Source organism: Felis catus, chromosome A2 (assembly GCF_018350175.1).
Source record: "Felis catus isolate Fca126 chromosome A2, F.catus_Fca126_mat1.0, whole genome shotgun sequence".
NCBI lineage: Eukaryota > Metazoa > Chordata > Mammalia > Carnivora > Felidae > Felis > Felis catus.
The window spans coordinates 5,781,187-5,801,705 of record NC_058369.1 but is presented as its reverse complement, the minus strand read 5'-3'; the positions used below and the strand labels follow the sequence as shown (position 1 = coordinate 5,801,705).

The 20,519-nt window shown below is 61.8% G+C and overlaps 1 protein-coding gene across 2 annotated transcripts in view; it reads right to left on the bottom strand.

The window, feature by feature from the left end:
• Positions 1-19,723, bottom strand: part of FBN3 (fibrillin 3) — a 59,058-nt gene extending 39,335 nt beyond the window's left edge. For both annotated transcript variants that reach the window (XM_045045016.1, XM_045045019.1), the window contains exons 1-25: positions 18,386-19,723; positions 18,203-18,285; positions 17,574-17,672; positions 17,294-17,383; positions 16,945-17,040; positions 15,196-15,393; positions 14,966-15,091; positions 14,707-14,832; positions 12,188-12,340; positions 11,881-12,063; positions 11,344-11,487; positions 11,155-11,274; positions 10,907-11,032; positions 8,370-8,492; positions 7,993-8,268; positions 7,650-7,703; positions 6,037-6,162; positions 5,810-5,935; positions 4,355-4,474; positions 4,078-4,215; positions 3,883-3,933; positions 3,497-3,622; positions 1,472-1,696; positions 1,166-1,291; positions 752-880 (exon numbers count right to left, since the gene is read on the bottom strand). In XM_045045016.1, the coding sequence (XP_044900951.1) occupies positions 752-880; positions 1,166-1,291; positions 1,472-1,696; positions 3,497-3,622; positions 3,883-3,933; positions 4,078-4,215; positions 4,355-4,474; positions 5,810-5,935; positions 6,037-6,162; positions 7,650-7,703; positions 7,993-8,268; positions 8,370-8,492; positions 10,907-11,032; positions 11,155-11,274; positions 11,344-11,487; positions 11,881-12,063; positions 12,188-12,340; positions 14,707-14,832; positions 14,966-15,091; positions 15,196-15,393; positions 16,945-17,040; positions 17,294-17,383; positions 17,574-17,672; positions 18,203-18,285; positions 18,386-18,582 (3,361 nt within the window). In that variant the 5' untranslated portion in view covers positions 18,583-19,723. The remainder of the gene's footprint in view (positions 1-751; positions 881-1,165; positions 1,292-1,471; positions 1,697-3,496; positions 3,623-3,882; positions 3,934-4,077; positions 4,216-4,354; positions 4,475-5,809; positions 5,936-6,036; positions 6,163-7,649; positions 7,704-7,992; positions 8,269-8,369; positions 8,493-10,906; positions 11,033-11,154; positions 11,275-11,343; positions 11,488-11,880; positions 12,064-12,187; positions 12,341-14,706; positions 14,833-14,965; positions 15,092-15,195; positions 15,394-16,944; positions 17,041-17,293; positions 17,384-17,573; positions 17,673-18,202; positions 18,286-18,385) is intronic.
• Positions 19,724-20,519: the final 796 nt, after the last annotated feature.

Below are 20,519 nucleotides of genomic sequence, written 5' to 3'. Positions count from 1 at the left end.
CCACATTTACTCCCACTCTCAGCCACAACCTCAAGGCCCACAGAACAAGATCCCCCCTGGGGGACCACACTCTACCCTACCGCGTGGCCCTCTCAAGTGCTTCTCACAGTGGCCATTTTGCATCTCTCCAGGAATTAATTTTATCAACATCTGTCTCCCCATCAGGTCATGAGCTCCGAGAGCCTGGCTGTCTGCTACTGAGCTCCTTGTGGCTCCCCTCAGTAGAGGTGCATGAAATGTTCACTGAATGAAGAAAAAAGCGGAAGGCAGGCAGGAAGGCAGCAGGGAGGGAGGAAGTAAGGAAGGAAGGAGGGAGGGAGGGAAGGAGGGAGAGAGGGAAGAAAGGAGGGAGGGAGGGAAGGAGGGAGGGAGGGAAGAAAGGAGGGAGGGAGGGAAGGAGGGAGGGAAGGAGAGAAGGAGGGAAGGAAAGAGGGAGGGAGGGAGGGAAGGAAGGGGGGAACTCCTCCCTCCAGGGCCCTCCTCCTCTTCTCACGCTACACCTGCTCTGGGAGAACTCACCCAAATCTGGGTCCCTAGGACTCAACTCTGCATGACAGACCCGACATCCGGCTGCCTTTGGGGATGCCACCACCTGGCGCCCAGATTTGCTGGGTCTCAGCTTTTCCCCACACCTGCGCCTCCCACCTCGCCCATCACAACAACGCCCTCACCATCCCTCCCCTCAGCCCCGAGACCCTACAGGCATCACCCTGCCCGGGGCCACCCGCGCAATGGCCCCGCGGCCACCTACCCATGCAGCTCTTCATCAGCATGAAGCCGCTCTCGTAGCCATGGAAACACTCACACTCGAAGCTGCCCGGGGTGTTGACACAGGTGCCCCGGCCGCAGAGGTCAGGGGAGATGTGGCACTCGTCGATGTCTGGGGAGAGAGGGGCAAGGCCGGCCTCCGTGTCTGTAGACAAGGAGGCTACACGGGAGCCCCGAGCTGCCGAGCTGAGCCAGGGATGGGGACGGAGGTGTGGCTGCTGCACATCAGAGAAGGGCAGGGAACTCCCCCCACCCCGGAGGTCGCCTTTGTCAGCCCCTCCTTTCACAGTCGGAATCCCCAAGGGCCAGAGAAGGCAGCAGGACCAAGAGTGGGTCTGGACCCCATGTGTGATCCGAAGCCCCCACTCCTGCAGGCGCCCCCGGGGTGGGCACATACCTGTACAGTTCCTTCCCCGAGCATCCAGGGCGAAGCCCCCGGCACAGGAGCAGCGGAAGCTGCCCACGGTGTTGCGGCAGGTGCCGTGCACGCAGAGGCCGGGGAACGCCTTGCACTCGTTCACGTCTGCGGTGCGGGAGCACGAAATGTCAGTCAAACCCCTCCAGCGTCCCTGGGTCTGCCCCTGAGATTTCACACGTCTGACTGCAGACGCGTTGCTCTCTCCCAAACACACTTCCCACCACAGGGCCTTTGCCTGTGCTGTGCCCTCTCCCCATCCTCCAGGCTCCCCGCGCCCGAACACACCTTTATAGAAGGGCCGGCCTGACAGGAAGTCCCGGCTGGCGAAGCCTAGTCCCCGGGGACATAGGCTGGCAAATGCCGGGGACTCCGGCTCTGGGCACGCTTCACACTCATCCCCCCAGGCGGCCCCCACGGAGCAGCAGCAGACGTCCATCCGGTACTTGCCGGGCAGGGAGGCCCCACACTCGTCCTCATCCCAATGCAGGAAACAAGGCTCCAGGCGCACGTCTACACAGAGGGACAGTCACTGGGTCCCACCCCTGCCACGGTGTGCCTGCTGTCACATGGCTGATGAGGTCTCCCTCAGCAGCACCTGTCTGAAACTCCCTCCCCAACAGGAAGGGCGCAAGGGGAGTGCCATTATCGACATTCTACATCACCCAGCGGTAACACTTCCGTAACAAGGTCATGCAACATTTTAGTGGCAATACCTTGCTGTGTTAAGGTGCTTGCTATGGGCAGGGCACTGTTCTAAGCTCCCCAACCCATGCAATCCTCAAAATAGACATCAAGATGAAAATGTTAGCATCATGTTCATTTTACAGGCAAGAAAATTGAGGCACAGAAGGGTTAGGTAGCTTGTCCGCGGCCACACGGTGAAAGGCAGAACCACGTTCACCCCAGGCCATCTGGCTCCAGAGTGTGTGTCTGATCTGCAAGATGCCCTCAGAACAATCCGATGCCAGATAAGCCTCCATCAAGACCAGAGACGAGAGTCCAAGAGAGCCTAACTGCAAGCCTGGGGGTCGGCTGCCTGTTTTTGTAAATAAAGTTTTATTGACACGCAGCCACATCCTTTGTTTCCAAATTGCCTGTGGCTGCTTTTGCGCGACACGACAGACCTCCGTAGCTTCAACAGGGACTGTGTGGCCGCAAAGCCAAAAATATTTACCCCTGGCCCTTTGCAGAAAACGTTTGCTGAACACCTGGTCTAGGAAAACTTCTGTTTCCCGAAGGAATGCATGATCGGGCAGGTCAGTTTGAAGACGAGACCTTGTTTTAGAACCTCGAGAATCTCTGGGAACCCTGTGACGCACACAGGGACGGGTGCCCTGGCCCGGGGCTAATGGTCACGTCTGAGCAGACGGGACCGGAGTCAGCATCTCCCTGTTCACCCGGCCCCGAATTCAGCACACGGGTCCTGTAATGCGATGGCTTTTTCCTCTTTCCTCGATTCCTTTCTTTCTTTGGTTAGATTTGGGGGCCAGTGGGAGGACCCACCTAAAACTCGGTTCAGAAGCCAAGCAAAGTTGAGAAGGCACCTACGAGGAGGCTATTAGCCAACTGTGGGGAGAAACCGGGCAGAGCCCTGTTTGCTTGGCATGCTTTTGGCCAAGAAATGTCCGCTTCAAGATGTGGAGAGTGGCGGGCGCCTGGGGGGCTCAGCTGATTAAGCGTGTGACTCCTGGTTTTGGCTCGGGTCATGATCTCACGGTTTCGTGAGTTCGGCCCCGTATCAGGCTCTGTGCTGACAGCAAGGAGCCCACTTGGGATTCTCTCTCTCCCTCTCTCTATCTCTCTCTGCCCCTCCCCTGCTCATGCCGTCTCTCTCTCAAAAATAAATACGCTGAAAAAAAATTTTTTTATTTAAAGATGTGGACAGTGGCAACATTGAGAAACCCTCACCCCGGGGGAAAACGTCTCAGATCTCTGAGCCTGACGGGGAACCATTCAGAGTGAGTGTTTGAGCCCTGGATGCTGAGGGAGATTCCTGGGCATGCTAGAGGTGCCCCCCCCCCGCCCCGTGTAAACCTTTTTGGTAACAAGAAAGAATAAATAAAAGTTGCAGATGGTATTTTACGAGAGCTTACCGTTAGCAAGGAGCCTTGTTAAAGGGCAGGTAAGTGAAAGGGTGAAACCCCCAAACAAATGTCTTTCAAGACACGTCAACGAGAGAGGAGCAGGGAGCAGAGGGTCCCAGAGGACCCCCTCCCCAGTCCCTTCTGTCCCTAGGAGGGGTCTCCAGGCCCCGGCGTGGGGGCCACGGAGGGAGGGCAGGCAGCCCCGCACAGTTCCACGTGGACTCACCCACGCAGAGGCGGCCGGTGGTGTCCAGAGTCAGGCCGCTGGGGCACTCACAGCGGAAGGAGCCGGCAGTGTTGAGGCAGCGCCCATTGGGACAGACCCCAGGGAAGACTTCGCACTCATTCACATCTGGGCAGCGGTGGAAAAGGGGGAGAGGCAAGGGCTGGAGCTCCCCCGCTGGGGGTTCAGGACACCCAGGCTATCCTCGGGGAGGCGGAAAGGGGACAGTGCCAGCTTCGGGGGCTGGGGAATCTCGGGGAAGACCCCAAGGAAGGGCACTCTCTACCTTGATCTCAAAAGACTTCAGGACCCCAGGCATCCCCCACGACAGGCACCGGCCCGTGTGCAACTTGCGGGGAGGGGTGAACCACAGAGGGGCAGGGAGTTACCTTCGCAGGTGAGCCCCGTCATGCGGGCAAAGCCGTGGGCGCAGGCGGGGTCTGTGGTTGGGAGAACCAGAGTGGGCACAGGAGTCACTTTCTCTATCCAGACCCCCGTTCTCTCAACGGGCACCCAGGCGACCATAGTGGCCACGCCCGGGAGGACCCCAAGAGCCACCCCCCGGGGGGCTCCCAGGGCATTACCGGGCTCGCAGCGTTCGCACGGGCTCCCCCAGGCAGCCCCCAGGGTGGCGCAGCACTGGGACCGCAGGGAGGCTCCGCGCAGGTTCGCTTCACAGCGGCCGTCCTGGACCTGGAGCCAGCAGGTGCCCCTGGTGCTGTCTGCGGGGGAGGCGGCCACCCATGTCACCTGCCAGCCCACACCTGCACACCGACCCACAGAAGCCCGGCCTTCCCCAGGGTGGGACACGGGGCCGGGCAGCAGGGTCACGGCTGCTCCACGGGACTTGGGGCCTCTCACCTAGACACACGGTGCCGGACGGCCCCAACCGGCTGCCGGGGGCACATTCACAGGCATAGGAACCGGCCAGGTTCCGGCACACACCATTTACACATGGGTTGGACAGGCACTCATTGATGTCTGCAAGGACAGTCCCCCACCAGGTCCTGAGCTCTGGGAGGGGAAGCCCCGGCTGACCAGGACTCCCGTCTCCCCAGGGGCTGCCAGGGTCCAGTGACATAGGATGCACCCAGGTACATGTGTGGCCACACATGTACTTGGAGGAGGCACACGCACGCAGGCAGGGTGCACAGGAACGGAAACGCACAGGCACGCACGCCCAAGTGCTTGCACCAAATCGTGCTGTGCGCTCAGACAAGCACGGTGACACACGGGGTCCCAGGAGCACACATATGTCACCGTGGAGGGACAGACACGATGGGAACAGTGGCCCTCAAGGGAGTCACCACACAAGAGAGGACGCGACTGAGGGGCAGGAGGAAGGCCCAGGGAGGAGAGGCCTGGATGTGGCCGGGGAGCGGGTAGCAGGCAGCTGATGGGACAGGGTGGGGGACAGAAGTCACTCTGGAGTAGGGCGAGCGGGGCTGCTGGGGGGAGGGAGAGAAGACAGAAGGCCCAGAGAGAGGTGGGGTCACGCAGAGGGGGCACGGCCACACGACTGCTGGGGAATAAGGACAGCGATACGAAGTGTGCGCATGCTTGAACATGCGTGTGAGCATGTGTGTGCGCACACAAGAGCGTGCATGTGAACACACATCTAAGTGTGTGAAAGCATAAGGATGTGGGCACACGCATCTGAGAGCGTGCACCTGAGTGTGTGTAGCTACACGGGCACGTCTGTGAGTGTGAACACGGGTGTGTGTGTCCTGAGTACCAGTCTGCGTAACTGGGTGACTGCAAGCACAAGTGTGTGCCTCTCAGGGTGTGACTGTGTGTGGCTGAGTTCAAGTGTGTAAAACGTGAGAAGGAGTGTGTGCATGGGGGTACACGTGTGTTTGAGTGCACGCACCCATGAGTGTGTATAACTGTGTGAGACTGAGTCGTGAATATACTGGTCTTCGAGTTATGTGAGTGCGAATGTGTGTGTAACCAGCATACATGCATCTTTCAGCATGTCTGTGTGCACGCACTGCACGCAGCACATGCAAGTGCCTGAGCATGTATGCCTGTGTGTACACGCCACATGCAATGTGTAAGTGTGTGCGTGTGCCATGCAGCGTGTGTGCCCGAGTGCGTGCATGTAGGCACACACAGCATGCAGAAGTGTCTGAGAGTGTGTGCGTGCACACAGCACATGCAGCACGTGCCTGGGCGTGTCCGTGTGCACACACAGCATCCACGAGCGTCTGACAGTGTGTGTGCGTGTGTACACGGCGCACGCAGCACGCGTAAGTGTTCGAGCGCGTATGCGTCTGGGTGAGTGCACGCTGCACGCAGTGTGCCCGGAGGCTGTACCTTCACAGGTCTCCGTGTCCTGCCGGAAGCTGAAGCCCTGGGGGCAGGAGCAGCTGTAGCTGCCGGGGCTGTTCCGGCACCGCCCGTTGTCGCACAGGAGGCTGTTGCGCGCGCACTCATCCACGTCTAGGGGCAGGGGTGGGGGCGGGAGGGCGCGGTGAGGGCGTCTGCGGAGGGGGGAGGCCCGCGCACCCGCCCGCCGCCCGCCGCCCGCCGCGCACGCTCACCCACGCACTGCTTGCCGGCCGCGCCCGGCTCGTAGCCCAGGTTGCAGACGCAGCGGTAGCTGCCGCGAAGGTTCTCACACATGCCGTTGGTGCAGACGTCGGGGTCGAGGGCACACTCATTGATGTCTGCAGCAGGAAGACGACAGAGCGGCTGCTCGGGCTCCTAGGAGCCTCCAAGAAGCCAGGTCCCCCCGCGGAGGCCCGAGCTTCAGCCCAGACCCTGCCTCATTTCCCTCTAAACCAGCGTTTCTCGGCACGGTGGCCCTTCGGGGCCGTTCTTGGCGGTGGGGCCGTCCTGGGCACTGTAGGACGCTGAACAGCGTCCCTGGCCTCCGCCCACGAAACGCCAAAGGCACCCTTCCCAATATTTCTGCAAACAGTGCCAAATGTTCCTGGGGGCAGAGCCGTCCTCAGTCTGGCGCCCCTGGAGCAAACCCTTGTACCGCGGCGACACGATCAGAACAAAGGCAGTCCTACTTGCTACCATCGCGGAGGGCTTACCATTCTGTGCATATTAACTCGACTGACCCTCACAACACAACAGCCCCGAAACAGGCCCTATTATTGTGCCCACTTCACAGACAAGGAAACTGAAGCACAGACAGGGTAAGTAACCTGCCCCAGGTTATTCAGCCCGTAAACAGTAGGGCTGGGATTCGAACCCAGGCATCTGGCTCCAGAGCTAGTGCCTTTAACTGGATGAGGGGGTGGTGGTCCAGATGTCTGTCCTCCCCCAATGGCCCAGCGGTCAAGGGAAAATCAACTGTATCCTAAGTCCTTTGGTTACCACTCAGGCAGAAAGGCTGTTTCTGTGTGTGTGTGTGTGTGTGTGTGTGTGTGTGTGTGTGTGTGTATTCAGCAAACCAATGAGGAGACACACACATGGGCAATTTCCTTTGCTTTCAGGTTTCACCTGTACAGATAAGGCTCCTTGGGCTGAGACCTGCTGTGGCCACGGGAGATCAGCCAGGGATCCCAGGGTAGGGACTGTCGGTCGTGGGGGGAATGACAAGAATCAGGGAGGTTGGAGAGCGACTGGGGCAAAAAAAATCACAGCTCAGGAGGGAAAGGTGTGGGAGAAAGCACAGCTTTGCACACCCACCATCTCCAGCTCTGTGGGTTGAGTCGCATCTTCCCCAAATTCATACGTTAAAATCCTAAACCCCCAGGACCTCAGCATTGGGCCTTATGGCAAAATGGGGTCTTTGCAGAGGTGATCCAGGTAAAACGAGGTCGTTAGGGTGGACCCCCCATCCATTCCAGGATGATTGCATACCCATAAAAGGGGGAAATTCGGACTCAGACATGCAGGGAGGACCCCATGTAGAGACGGAGGCGGAAATTGGGGCTCCTTCTGCAAGTTAAGGAACACCAAAACTCCAGTGACCACAGGCAGCTGGGAATACAAGCAAGGAACAGGTTCTCCCAACCCTATCTACACGTTGATCTCAGACTTTGAGGCTCCATAGCTCTGGAGGAATAAATTTCTGTGCTTGAAGCCCCCCAGCCTCCCCCAGCCCGTGGTGCCGGGCTACGACAGCCTCTGCAAACTGACACGGTGCCCAGCCAGCACCCCGCCCCCCTGCCCTCTCCCGACACCCGCTGCCACTCACCTCTACCATCCGTGGTGATGCCCAGACCGCTGCCGCACAGAACCTGAAACTCAGCTGGGGTGGCAGAGACAGGGGGAGAGGGGGCAGTGGTCATCGCTGCACCCAAGCCACTCCCAAGGACGTGACCCCTTGGTGTGGAGCAAGAGTCTGGTACCTGATTGCCTCCCCCAACGGAGACAGCAACTTCCTGCGGTGTCTTCTTGGGGAGAGTCACCAGCAGAGAGATGCCCCCCCCAACACCCCATAGGAACCAAGACGCCTGTCCCCGCCCACCCCCAGGGTGATGAACTGGAAGGTCTACGGGGACACAAAGGCAGGCTGGGCCAGGCAGCAGGACGCTCACCGGAGTTCTTGGCAGGGCAGAGCTCGCAGGGCTCCCCGAATCCGTGGTCTGGGCTAGCACAGCAGCACTCCGATTTGGTGACCGCCCCGGGGAAGGGGCGTGCGCAGGAGCCCCGCTCCAGGGCCCCGTAGCAGGTGCTGCGCACGTGGGTGTCCACGCACACGCGGCCGTCCGCACCCATCGCCAGCCCCCCCAAGCAGTGGCAGCGGAAGGAGCCCTCAGTGTTGGTGCAGTGGCCGTTCACACAGATGCCCGGAGTCTGGCACTCGTCGATGTCTGCAGGGGTGGGGGTGGGGGGAGGCTCTGCAACGGGTCCCAGCGGGCCCCCCCGCACCCCACCCCCTGCCCAGCCCGTCTGTCCGGCCACCGGGCCTCACCCACGCAGTCGCGGCCACCAGGCGCCAGTAGGAAGCCGGACTTGCAGAGACACGTGAAGCTGCCGTCCTCGTTGAAGCACACTCCGTTGGTGCACACGGTGCTGGTGGCACATTCGTTGTGATCTAGGGACACCGGACAGGCTGGAGCCCCGCCCCGGCCCCGGGCTCTGCTGGCCCTGCTCACAGACCGGCACCCCCCCCTCACTTCTCCTCTGCACAGCAGAGTGAGGGCTGAGCCCCCAGGACCCCACCCAGGGGCTGGGAGCCCCACCAGGCAGCTGGCTCTGTCCGCTTGGCTGTCAGTCTGTCTGCTGGAACGTGAGCGCTCCTGGGCCACGCTCGGGTGGGGGCAGGGGGTCTTTGCCTCCACCTGCGTCTTCCTCCTGGCAAAGGTCGGTGCTCCGTAACCATTTGTTCAAAGGCAAAGAGTGGTGGCTGCACCAGCCTGTACGAAACGCCACCAAATCGTCCCTTTAAAAATGGTCAAAATGGTTTGAGGCTATGTATGTTTTGCTGCAATTTCTGTCTTTAATAAAGGAGGTGGTGGTGTGAATCTCCCCTCAATTCAAACAAAGAAAAGGGGAGAACAAGGGCTCCTGAGAAGCGACTGACTTCATCTCAGGTCATGACCTCGCGGTTCGTGGGTTTGAGCCCTGCGTCATCGGGCTCTGGGCTGTCAGCTCGGGGGCCCACTTTAGATCCTCTGTCCCCTCCTCCCTCTGCCCCTCCCCCACTCGCACTCTCTCTCTCTCAAAGATAAACGTTAAAAGAATTTTTGAAAAAAGAAAAGAAAAGGGGTGGGGTGCCTGGGTGGCTCAGTCGGTTGAGAGCCCGACTTCAGCTCAGGTTGCGATCTCACGGTCCATGAGTTCGAGCCCCGCATCGGGCTCTGTGCTGACAGCTTGGAGCCCGGAGCCTGCTTCGGATTCTGTGTCTTCCTCTCTCTCTCCGCCCCACCCCTGCTTGTGCTCTGTCTCTCTCTGTCTTTCAAAAATGAATAAACATTAAAAAAGGGGGGGGGGACAGTTGACAAGAACTTGGTCTCACTGTAAGGAAGATGTAGGTGCAGAAATGAGTATCAAAGTATCCGCTCTGAGCAAAAAGGACTACGTCAAAAAAGCAGAAAGGTGGGAACGCGAGCTGGTGCAGCCACTCTGGAAAACTGTATGGAGGTTCCTCAAAAAACTAACAATAGAACTACCCTACGACCCAGCAATTGGACTACTAGGCATTTATCCAAGGGATACAGGTGTGTTGTTTCAAAGGGGCACATGCACCCGTGTTTATAGCAGCACTATCAACAATAGCCAAAGTATGGAAAGAGCCCAAATGTCCATTGCTGGATGAATGGATAAAGAAGATGTGGTCTGTATATACAATGGAGTATTACTCGGCAATCAAAAAGAATGCAATCTTGCCATTTGCAACTACCTGGGTGGAACTGGAGGGGATTATGCGAACCAAAATTAGTCAGAGAAAGACAAAAATCATATGACTTCACTCATATGAGAACTTTAAGACACAAAACAGATGAACATAAGGGAAGGGAAACAAAAATAACATAGAAACAGGGAGGGGGACAAAACAGAAGAAACTCATAAATATGGAGAACAAACTGAGGGTTACTGGAGGGGGGGGGAGGGGCTAAATGGGTCAGGGGCACTAAGGAATCCACTCCTGAAATCACTGTTGCACTAGATGCTAACTAACTTGGATGTAAATTTTAAAAAATTAAGAATAAAATTTTAAAAAAAGCAGAAAGGAACGAGTGAATGAATGAATGAGCGAGGCACACAACAACCTGTGCGGGAATGTCAATCGCAGTATACCCATAATTGGGAAAAGAGGAAACAGCCCCAACGTCCACCAGCTGAGGGGTGAAGAAACAAGATGTGCCCCTCCACCCACGGGCACATCCCTCAGCCACCAGCAGGGGCGAGGCGCTCACACACGCTCCCCGAACCCCATGGCCCTGATTCCACGCTCTCAGCCAGACTGCGACAGGACAGGACAGGACCGGGGTGGGACAGCCCCTGCTGGGATTCGGGGAGCGAACGCAGGAGGGAGGGAACGAAGGAGTCAGTTAGTTGGCTGAGGGCTTCCCAGGGGTGGTGGCGGCACCAGGCTGGCCGCTCGCTCTGAGAAGTGTCGGTGATGGGTTGCAAGGGCTGGGGCGGGGGGGGGGGGGGGGGGCACGGACATGTGGCAGGCCACCCCTGAGGCACTGGCAGGTGCGGCACGAGGGTGGTGCAGGACCACCCCGAGGACCCAGGTGGACTTTGGGATGCCCCAGGCCAGCCAGCCTGGTCGCTGCGGCCGGGGAGGGCCCCCGGAGAGGGCGACTCCCAAGGGCGGCAGGGCCGCGGCGCAAGAAGGATCTCGAGCAGGCTGGCTGGGTTCAGGAGTGGGAGCGGGGGTCTCTCTCTGCCTTAGGGACGGAGGTGGGTGGTGCCACAGAGGAGACCGGCAAGGTGGGCCCCACCGGCAGCCACCGGAGCCCCCAAGCCCCCCTACCCACCTGCCCACCCCCAACTCACCCACACAGTTCTTGCCCCCCGGGCCGAGCTCGAAGCCCGCGTTGCAGGCACACCGGAAGCTGCCGTCTGTGTTGACGCAGCGGCCGCGGTGGCACAGGTTGCTGCCCACAAGGCACTCGTCCACGTCTGGGTGGGGGTGGGGACGCGGGGGAGGTGGCAGGCGGTCAGACTCGGGCGCAGGCCGCCGAAGCAGGCTCCCCGCCGGCAGGGCAACCCCAGCGCCCCCGCTCTCCGACCGACGGCCGTACCCACGCACGCCTGCTTGGCCACCGCCGCCTGGAAGCCCTCGTGGCACCGGCAGCGGTAGGAGCCGGGGGTGTTGACGCAGTCTCCGTGGTGACAGGGGCTGCTGGCGCATTCGTCCACGTCTGTGGGCAGAGGACCCTGAGCCCCCGCCCGGCGGGGTGCGCCCCCCCCCCAACCCGGCCGCCGCTCACCGATGCACTCCCCGCGAACGTCCTGTGCGTAGCCCACATTGCACTCGCAGCGGTAGCTTGAAGGGGTGGGCAGGCAGCGGCCATTGAGACACAGATTGGTGAAATGCCGGCAGATGTCGATGGTCTGGTTCAGGGTGGCTGTGCCTGAGGGCGGGGACAGCAGGCGCACCTGAGTCTAGGCCCGGCCTCTGGGTGTGGACGCCCACGCGGAGGCTGGAACCCCGCCCACTTCAGCCTGGAGTCCCGTCCTAACCGCAGACCCCCCCCCCACCGGCTGACACCCCACTGTGGGCCCAGACCCTCACCATGGAGTGAGACCTGCCCCCCCCCCGGACCCGGTGCCAGACCCCTACCCAAGGCCTGAACCCTGACTTTGAGGCCCAGATCCCACATCTACCCGCACCCCCAGACCGCTGTCGGTACTTTCATTTCTACTGCCCAGGCCAGGACGCCCACTCCAAAGCCCTGACCCTCCCCTTGAGTCCTGGACCCCCTCCCCTGGGTCTTGGATGCCTCTTCCCAAGCCCCAGGCCTCACCAATATGGGCGTTGCCAAGGCCCAGGCCGGGAACGCCACGCCCATTGGAGCCATGGGGGCTGTGCCACGCAGGCCCAAGGCCAGGACCCATGCCATTGGATCCAAAGCCAGGGAGACCAGGGAAGGGGCCGGGATAGGAGGGCAGCAGCGGGAGCCCCTGCACGCACAGTCGCTGGAACTCATCTGCAAGGAAGCAGAGTTTGAGGCCAGGCCCTCCGTCGTGCCCCAGGGGCCGCAGTCTTCAGGCAGGAGCTCTGGGGGAGGGGGGGGGCAGAGGAAGGAGCGGGGGCAACCCCAGGCCACTCACCAGAGCCCCTCGGAGGACACGGCTCTGGGGCTGGGCCGGGAGCCCAGCACCTGCCCCTGTCACAGCAACACTGCCTCTGAGTGTAACGGCCAGCAAGGTCTCCGGCACAGCGGCCTACAATCAGCACCGAGAAGCAGGTGCCAGCCCGGTGGTCTGCAACGGGGACGGGAAGGCTCTGTTACCAGCCCTGGGTTCAAATCCCAGCTCCACCAACACCGCAGAACCTGCACAACAGGTTTCCTTGCCGCTCTGTGCCTCAGTTTCCCCATCCATCGAATGGGGGTGCTCAGACCATCCACCTCACCTCAGAAGAAAGTCGCCGGGATGGAAAAGTGGAGGGCGCCCCGTGGGGCACAGGACCGATCGTCACTGAATGAGAATCGTATTGCCAAGATTTCCAGATGATCCCAGAGAGAGAGATTTGGGCTCATTCCAAGTAAAAGCATTCTGATGCCTGCCGCTGGCGTTGGTAGTAAGCTCCCTGTCCCTGCGGGCATTCAACCACACCGAGGAAGACCCTTTGGTTTGGGGGGGGCTGCCCGGGTTGGGAGGTCAGGCTGAATGCTCAAGCGAGGATGCCAGTATCTGCGGCCGTGTGCCCTCACCGGCCAGCCCTGGGAATCTGGGGAAACCTAAGAGGCTGTGGATTTGAGAAGAGGCCCAAGGAGCAGACTGCTGGATTCCTGACCACGGACTGCAGCCCCAGGGGGACTGAACCGGAGGCTCCCCAGACACGAGAACCACGGACACTCTTCCACATCCCACTCTGTTCCTGGGCTGACAGCTTTATGCAGTGATCAGATTTCTCAGGCCCAAAGAGTATTTTTGGCTTAAAAGCGCACAAATCCTGGCCAGTGGCCCACAGTGAAACTTCTCCCACCAGCAGGGAGGGCCCCGGACAGCAGCCCCTGTCCTGCTCGCCCAGGGCTGAGAAAACAAGCAAACATTTCTACCTCCCCAGCTGGACCCCCAGGTGCACGTGTGACAGCTGGGGTACCATCCCAGCCCTTGAAAGGTGGGTTGAGGGGGACAAGGCCTACCCAGAGGAGGAGAGGTCAACAGACTCATTCAAGGTCACACAGCCACTAAAGAGGGAGGAGGGATGGGACCTCAGATACCCAAACCCCAGGGGATCTGACCAAGCAGCCACCTCTCAAGTAGGGAAGAAAGAGACAGAATGTGAGGATTTTAACAAAAACGATGCTGCTTCTGCTCACAGAGCACCCACGGTGATCGGGCCCAGCCAAGCGCCCCATCTACACCGCTCTCTCGTCTTTGTGAATGTGTATTGCATGCCCACCACATCCAGCTCTGGGCAAATCACTCCAAAATTGTATTTAATCCTCCCCACGACTCCAAGAGGTAGGTATCGCCACCATCCCCATTTCACAGATAAGGAAGCTGAGGCACAGAGAGGTTAAGACACTTGCCTGAGATCACAGAGTTTGTGAGCAGCTCAGGTAGCAGCTGGCACCCAGGACATTGGCTCAAGTCTAGGCTCTACTGTTTAATGGCTGGGAGAGACCCCCTTTTTCCACCCTTTATTCCAGGGGACTTGCCCAGAGGTGTCGTCTACGCTGGCCATGATGGCCCCCAGAGGTGGAGGCATAGAAGGTCTGGTGTTGGCCACAGCACACTGGCAGAACTCCAAACGCAATACTCCCAACCCTGCCTGGTAGAGGCCCAGCCAGAGGGGCCCTGGTGATGCTGGGGAACTGCCAAGCCCCTTCGCTCCTCCCCAAACCAGGGCTCTGCCCATCCCCCGCCACAAGTGGCCATATTCCTGGCCAACCTCATTAACCACCGGCAATGTCTAAAGTCTAATGACCAGCTCAGCAGGACAGCAGGACAGGGAGTGAGAGCCCAAAGGTCCCCCGCCTCCCAGGAGGGGGTCCAGGGTGGGGGTGGGGGGCTTACAGGAGTGTGGGCCTCGGTAGGAGGCATGGCCCCGGCTGGGGGGTGGGGGGGGGCGGTCTGGGGAGCTGGGTATGGTCATATATTCTGGACTTACTGAGTTGGCTCAAGCAAACCTCCCCCTCTGGGTCTGTTTCCCTCTCTCAGACACAGGGTGTGGGGGAAGATGGGGAACTCTTTACAAGTCTCTGGGAAGTCTCTTTAGAAGACAACGCAATGGGTAGAAGGGCACAGAGACCGAGGCCAGAGGGTCAGGAGGCATAGAGACAGGGAGCCAGAGACGCAACAAGGGTGGCCCGTGAGCCAGAACTGCACTGGAGTCCCGCGTCTGAGGGGCAGAGGGGCGGGGCAAGGGGCGGGGTGGCGGGAGAGGGGCGGGGCGGAAGTGAGGGGCTTAAAGACCCGGGTCCAGAGAGCACAAGGGCTAATGGGTAGGGAGCCAGGAAGCCAGAGGGGAGGGAACCCTGTTCCAGAAACGACAGAAGGACATAGAGACCCGAGGGCTAGAGGAGCCCAAGGGCCGAAGGGTTGCAAATATATTTGAGCACGGGGCCTGTCTCCCAACCGCCCCCTGTCCCTCCAGCACCCCCCAGGCCCCAGCTCACCCAGGCAGCGGGAGCCATCCAGGCTGCTGGCAAACCCACGGGGACAGGTGCACACAAAACTGCCAGCTGTGTTGGTGCAGCCGCCCCCGGAGCAGAGGCCCAGCACGCTGACACACTCATCCACATCTGTGTAGACGGATGCCTAGTCAGAAGCGGGTCTGCCACCAGCTGTACCCCTCCTCTTCCTCCTCCTTGCAGGGGAGCCTGAGCTGCCCGGAGCCAAAGGAGGCCCCCAGTCGTCACCCTCCCCATCGCCCACCTTCACACTTGGCACTGTTCTCACTGAGCCGGTGTCCAGTCGGGCAGCGGCACTCGAAGGAACCCACGGTATTGATGCAGCTGCCCCCCTGGCACAGGCCCGGGACGGCCTGACACTCATCCACATCTGCAAGGGAATGAGAGGCCCGTCAGAGGGAAGAACCAAGGCTGCAAGGATCCCATTCAGCCCTGGCCCCCAGGACCGTCCTCCCTACTCGCTGACTCCCTTACCTTGACAGGCCCCCGTGTGGATATTGGGGATGAAGCCTCGGCGACAGGGGTGAGGCTGTGCAGGACAGAGCTCACAAGGGACACCCCAGGCCTGGCCCACGGTGGCACAGCAGAGTGCTTTGGTGCACACGAGGCCGATCAGCTGGTGCCGGCACCCCTCAGGGCCCACTTGACCGAAGCAGGGGCCCGTCCGATAGTCTGTGAGACAGGGTAGCTGGCTACTTCAGCTGCCCCCGCCCCAGAACTTGTCATCCCTGCAGCCCCAGCTCGGGCCCTTACCTCTCTTACTCGGACCACTGCTGTGGCCTCCTTTACCAATACAGCAAGCAGCCTTTACTCATGCTGTACCCCAACCCTATCAGACGAACTCCTATTCACCCTTCAAAACCCTTTCTCCCCAAAGCATTCCCCAACCAACCTCCAAAAGAGAGGCCAGGACCTCCAAGTCCACAAAGACCAGAGCATGTCAGAGAAGCCGACCACTCCCCCTGGCCCACCCTCCCTTCAGGCCTGGGCAGAGACCATAGATACCCAGCAGGACAGCCTGTCTCATCCCTGAGTGCAGGCCAGGCCCTGCCAGATCTCCCAGACTCGAGGAGGGACCCAGCACAGCACCACACCCCTGACCCCTGAGCCCGGCCAAAGGTGGTCTCTTGAGTGCCCCCACCTCTGTACACGGGCTCAGATGTGGGCTTCCTGGTTCCATCCTCCAGATGGTTCCAATCAAGGGGCTGGCGACAGACCAAGGGAAGCCCCTCCCAGAAGGGGAAGGCAAAGCCGGGCCCCCTAGACCCGTATGGAGGAGGAGACACGCAGAAACCAGCAATGGTCCCGACTCCACTAAGCCCAAACAGTTCCAGAATCTCACCTAATTCACCCAGAACTCTGGAATCCCCCTGGCTCCTGCCTCTCTCTGGGGCCCTCACCAGCCACCACCCACTCAGGCCTCCCTCTCTCACCCGCCCCACCGACCCTCCTCCCCCTCAGCCACCCCACGCTGTTCCCCTTCCCCATCGGTCAGCCCGAATTCCAGTTCCCAAAAGCACCCGGCTCGCACCGAGGTGACCCTCCCAGTCCCTCCAGCCTCTGACTCATCGCTACACCGTCCCCACCCCGGCTTTGGCCACAGATGGGTCTTTTCCTTCAGCAGCACCTCCCAACGCTGGGGTCCGCCCACCTCCGCCGGCCTGGGCTCCTGGGCCACACACGCGGGGCAGCCTCGTGGCTCCCGCAGCCGAAACCTCACCAGCCCGGCATCCCCACCGCTGCCCACTCCTGCTGGCTTTCTCCTTCTCAGCTTCCCCTGGGCTCCGTGCTTTCTGCGCACCCTGAGTCACCCTCGCTTGTCTTCCGCCAGAACCTCAACCATCCGCTCGGCTTCGGGCCCACGGACGGGGCAGCCCCGGGCCCGGCTGTCCAGCTATTTCCGCCTGCCCCGCATTCAACTTTTCACAAAACACCGTTGCCTCCCAACAGATGACCCCCGCCCCACCTCAGCTGTGGGAGTATTTTGACAATGGGGGGGGGTGCATTAAAGGGAGGCTTGTCCATCTCATGAACTCTGACTTATCTCTTCTTCCAGGAAGCCCTCCCTGATGCCCTTCCCTGGAGCAGCAGTTTCTCTGCCCTTCACAGCACCAGGGACAATAGAAAGGAGGCCAGCTGGAGCCTCCCAGGGCCTGGCTACATCTCAGGGGCTGCCGGGAAGCCCCCTGCCATCCCCCAAGGCCCCTATGCCCAGCTTGGTACCTTTCTCACACCGCGGCCCCATGAAGCCATACGCACAGGCGCAGCGGTTCGGCCCTATGCAGCGGCCCCCGTTGTGGCAACCACGGTCACAGACGGCTGTGGAGGAAGAGAGGAGGGTGGCCTGAGGTCCCCTCGCAGCAGAGGGAGCTGGGGCCCCGCAAAGCCCATTTTCACCCAGGAACCCCCACCATGTGGCCCAGACCCAATGAGAAGACTGTGACGATGGGTACATATGTCCCTCCCTTCCCTGGTCCCAGAAGAGTGGCCCGCGGGTGGTGGGTGGGGCAGCTGACAGCAGAGACCCGCCCTCTAGGCCCCCCGGGCCCAGGTGTTCACAGGAGATACTCACGCTGCCCACACACCGTGCCCGTGTAGCCCCTCTGGCACAGACAGGACTCCCCTCGGCAGCTGCCCCCATTCATGCAGCTGACGCTGCACCCTAAGGACGGGAGGAGGGACATGCGGCAGAGTGGTGACAAACCCTCGAGATGCAGGAGATCGGTGGCAAGACGAGGCTGGCCCGGCCCGGCTCTGGTCGGTCCTCCGGCAAAACCAGCCTGGGCCCCCAGTGGCATCCGGGAGCCTCCAACCTTCTTCTCCTGCCCCCGGGGGGCCATCTCCCCGCTCACCTCGGCTTCCCCCGCAGCTGGGGGCCAGCTTCCCATCAGCACAGGTGCACAGGTTGGGCCGGGAGCAGAAGCCGTCACCACATGCGTGCCTACAGACGGCTGGCATGGGCAGAGCAGGTGACAGTCAGTCAGGGCTGGGACCCGAATCCTCTGCCGCCCCCACCCCACCAGTGCCCAGGCAAGGCTCTGGGTTTCTGTGGGAGCCACGAGGAGAGGGGCTCTTTGGGCCAGAAGGGCTGAGCACCGAGGACAGAAGCCGGAGACGCTGGGTCGGTGACTGTGGTGTGGAGGTGGAGGGCTCTCCTGGGGGTAGAGTCAGATTCTAGAACCTGGGGGGTGGGGGGTACAGACTGGCAGAGATAGAGACAGATGGGGGAGAGACAACGGGAGGGAGACAGACAGGCAGGGACAGAGACAAGGAGGCAGTGAGGCAAAGGAAATGAACATAGCAGGGTGGCCTGGGAGCCTGAAGACAGGCCAGGGCCAATCCTGTGGTTCAGCCTGATGCTCCTGGTCAAGTCAGCTGGCAAACAGGGTTGGACTTGCCAGGGGGTTAGAGAGCTGCCCTGGCGTCCCGCCCCCTGCGTCCCCCTCCCCCGGCCCCACCTCCAGAGAGCGATGGCACTCACGAACGACACACTGGTTCCCGCCTGGCAATGTCCTCCAGCCGGGACAGCAGTAGGCGTGGAAGCGAGAGCCGCACACGTTCGGCCTTTGGGAGAGTGCGGCACAGCGGGTGAGCCCCCACCCAGCAGGACAGCCCAGCCCAGCCCACGCCCCAGGGGCCTGTCAGCATGCCGGGAGCCACGCACCCCTGCAAGATGCCCGGGCTGCCACGCCTCCGCACACGTCCGGGACCTGCAGACTCCAAGGCCCTGTCCCATCGGCCGTGGACACCCACCATGCACAGCAGGGCCGTCCAGGCCAGCAGGAGCCGAGCCAGGGGACCCCAGGCCATGGTGAAAGCCCCAGCCCTTCTCCTTGCTGAGCACAGGCCTTTCAGAACCATCGTGCGTCCCTCAGAGGCTGCAGAGGGGAAGCAGAGTCAACGGCAGCAGAAGCCACAGAGTACCCAGGGGAACCAGGAGGCTGGGACGGCTGGATGGCAGGGTGAGGGGACAGGGAACAGGTACTAGAGCCCAGGGAGGCATCCAGCCCTGGCCCAAAACCAGGTGAACAGTCAGGGCAGGCTTCTTGGAGGAGGTGTGATGTCTCAGAGTTAGCTGAGAGAAGAGTGCTGGGAGCAGAGTGCGCAGTGAGAGCACAGGCGGGAGGAGTGTGGAGTGGAACTTCTACTTGCGGTCCAGGGCGATGGAGAAGCCCTGAAGGGCGTGAAGAGGGAGGAACAAAGGCAGAATGGGTGTTTGGTGGGGTGTGGAAGGGCTTGCAGGGGCCTGGGAGGAAGCGTGCAGGTGAGGAGGCTGGGGCAGGGGTCCAGAGAGAGGAGGGGACAGAATTCCAGGACGAATGAGGAGATGAGTCACCAGGAGTTGGAAGCTGGTTCCAAAGGAGGCAGGAGGCATTGAGGAGACTCCCGGAATCCTGGCTGGGAGGGCTGACGGGCGGGGACCCGAGGGCAGGGGGGACAGGTGGCGGATGCACATCAGGGTGGCGCACTCCCTCCACCCAGCAGGGAAGGGATAGCTGTTGTGCCCAATGCACAGAGGAGCAAATCAAGGCCATCACACAGTTAGTGAGGGGCTGGGGGTGGGTGAGTGCTGAAGCCCAGGCAGAGGCGGGGAGAGGGAGAGGATGGGTGCACCCCCCCTCTGAGGAGGTGGCTGGCTCTCTCCAGAACCTGGAAGGGCAGGAGGCTAGAGACGGAGGTGAAGGAGATGACCAGGTGCGGGTTAGGAGGAAGGAAGCTGAATACTTGGAGGACAGCAGACAGACCAAGTGGCCTTCTGGGGGACCCTTTCAGCTCCTACTTTCCAGACCAGAGAGAAGAACTGGTCCTGGGTAGGGACCGTGCAGGAAGTCTGCTGTGTGCCCTTGGGCCGGTGGCTGCCCCTCTCTGGGCCTTGAGTGCCAAGACAGCCTGACCAGGTGGTCCCCAGGTCCTCGGGGAAGGGAGAGACCCTTGTCAACCGTGGCGAGAGTCGGGAAGCCTCAGCCTGGCTGGGGAGGGGCACCCCTTTCTCGCCTCCAAGCTGTCCCACCTCAATCCGCGCGGGGAGGACGCCTTCTCCAGGCAGCCTCGGGGCGCACGCCGCCTCGCTCCCCGCCCCCTCTGCCCCGGGCTTGCGGGGGGGGGGGGGGTGGGTAGAGACTCTGACCAGTCCTGACCCCTGACCGGCATCCTCCTCCCCCCTACCCCCCCCCACCGGCCCTCCGCCCTCAGCCCTCCGCGCCCCGCGTCCCGGAGGTGCTCGAATGAATGAGCGGGGAAGGCGCGCACGGCGCCGGGCGGGAAGCGAGCGGTCCGGGGCTCCGCGGACGAGGAGGGGGACCCGCCGGCCGCGCTCTCCACCCGGCAGGGCCGAGGACCGAGGGCCCCCGGGCCGCGACCGCGCTCGGCTCCGCCCTCACCTGCGGGCCGCGGCCCTCCCGCCGCCCGGCGCCCCCGTCCCGCGCGGAGAGGGGAGCGGGTGGGCCCGGGGCTGCGGCCGCGAACAAAGGAATCCCCTCCCCCTCCCCGGCCCCGGCCTCCCCCGCCCCCCGCCGTCCCCGCGGGCGCCCCGGCGGGCCCCGCGCGACACCGACCTGCGAGCCGGCGCGCGTGGAGGCAGGCACGGCGAGCGGACGCGGGGGCTCCGCGCTGGAGGGCCGGCTCGCGCGGCGCCGGGGGCCCGGGGCGGGAAGGCGAACCGAGAGGCCGACCCCGTCGCGTTCGCAGCCCGGAGCCGCCACTGGGGGGGGGGGGGGGCGGGGGGAGTTGGGGGCGGGAGGAGTCGGGGGAGGGCGCGTTTGCACCTCGAAGCTCCCGGGGCGGGGGCCGGGGGCTCG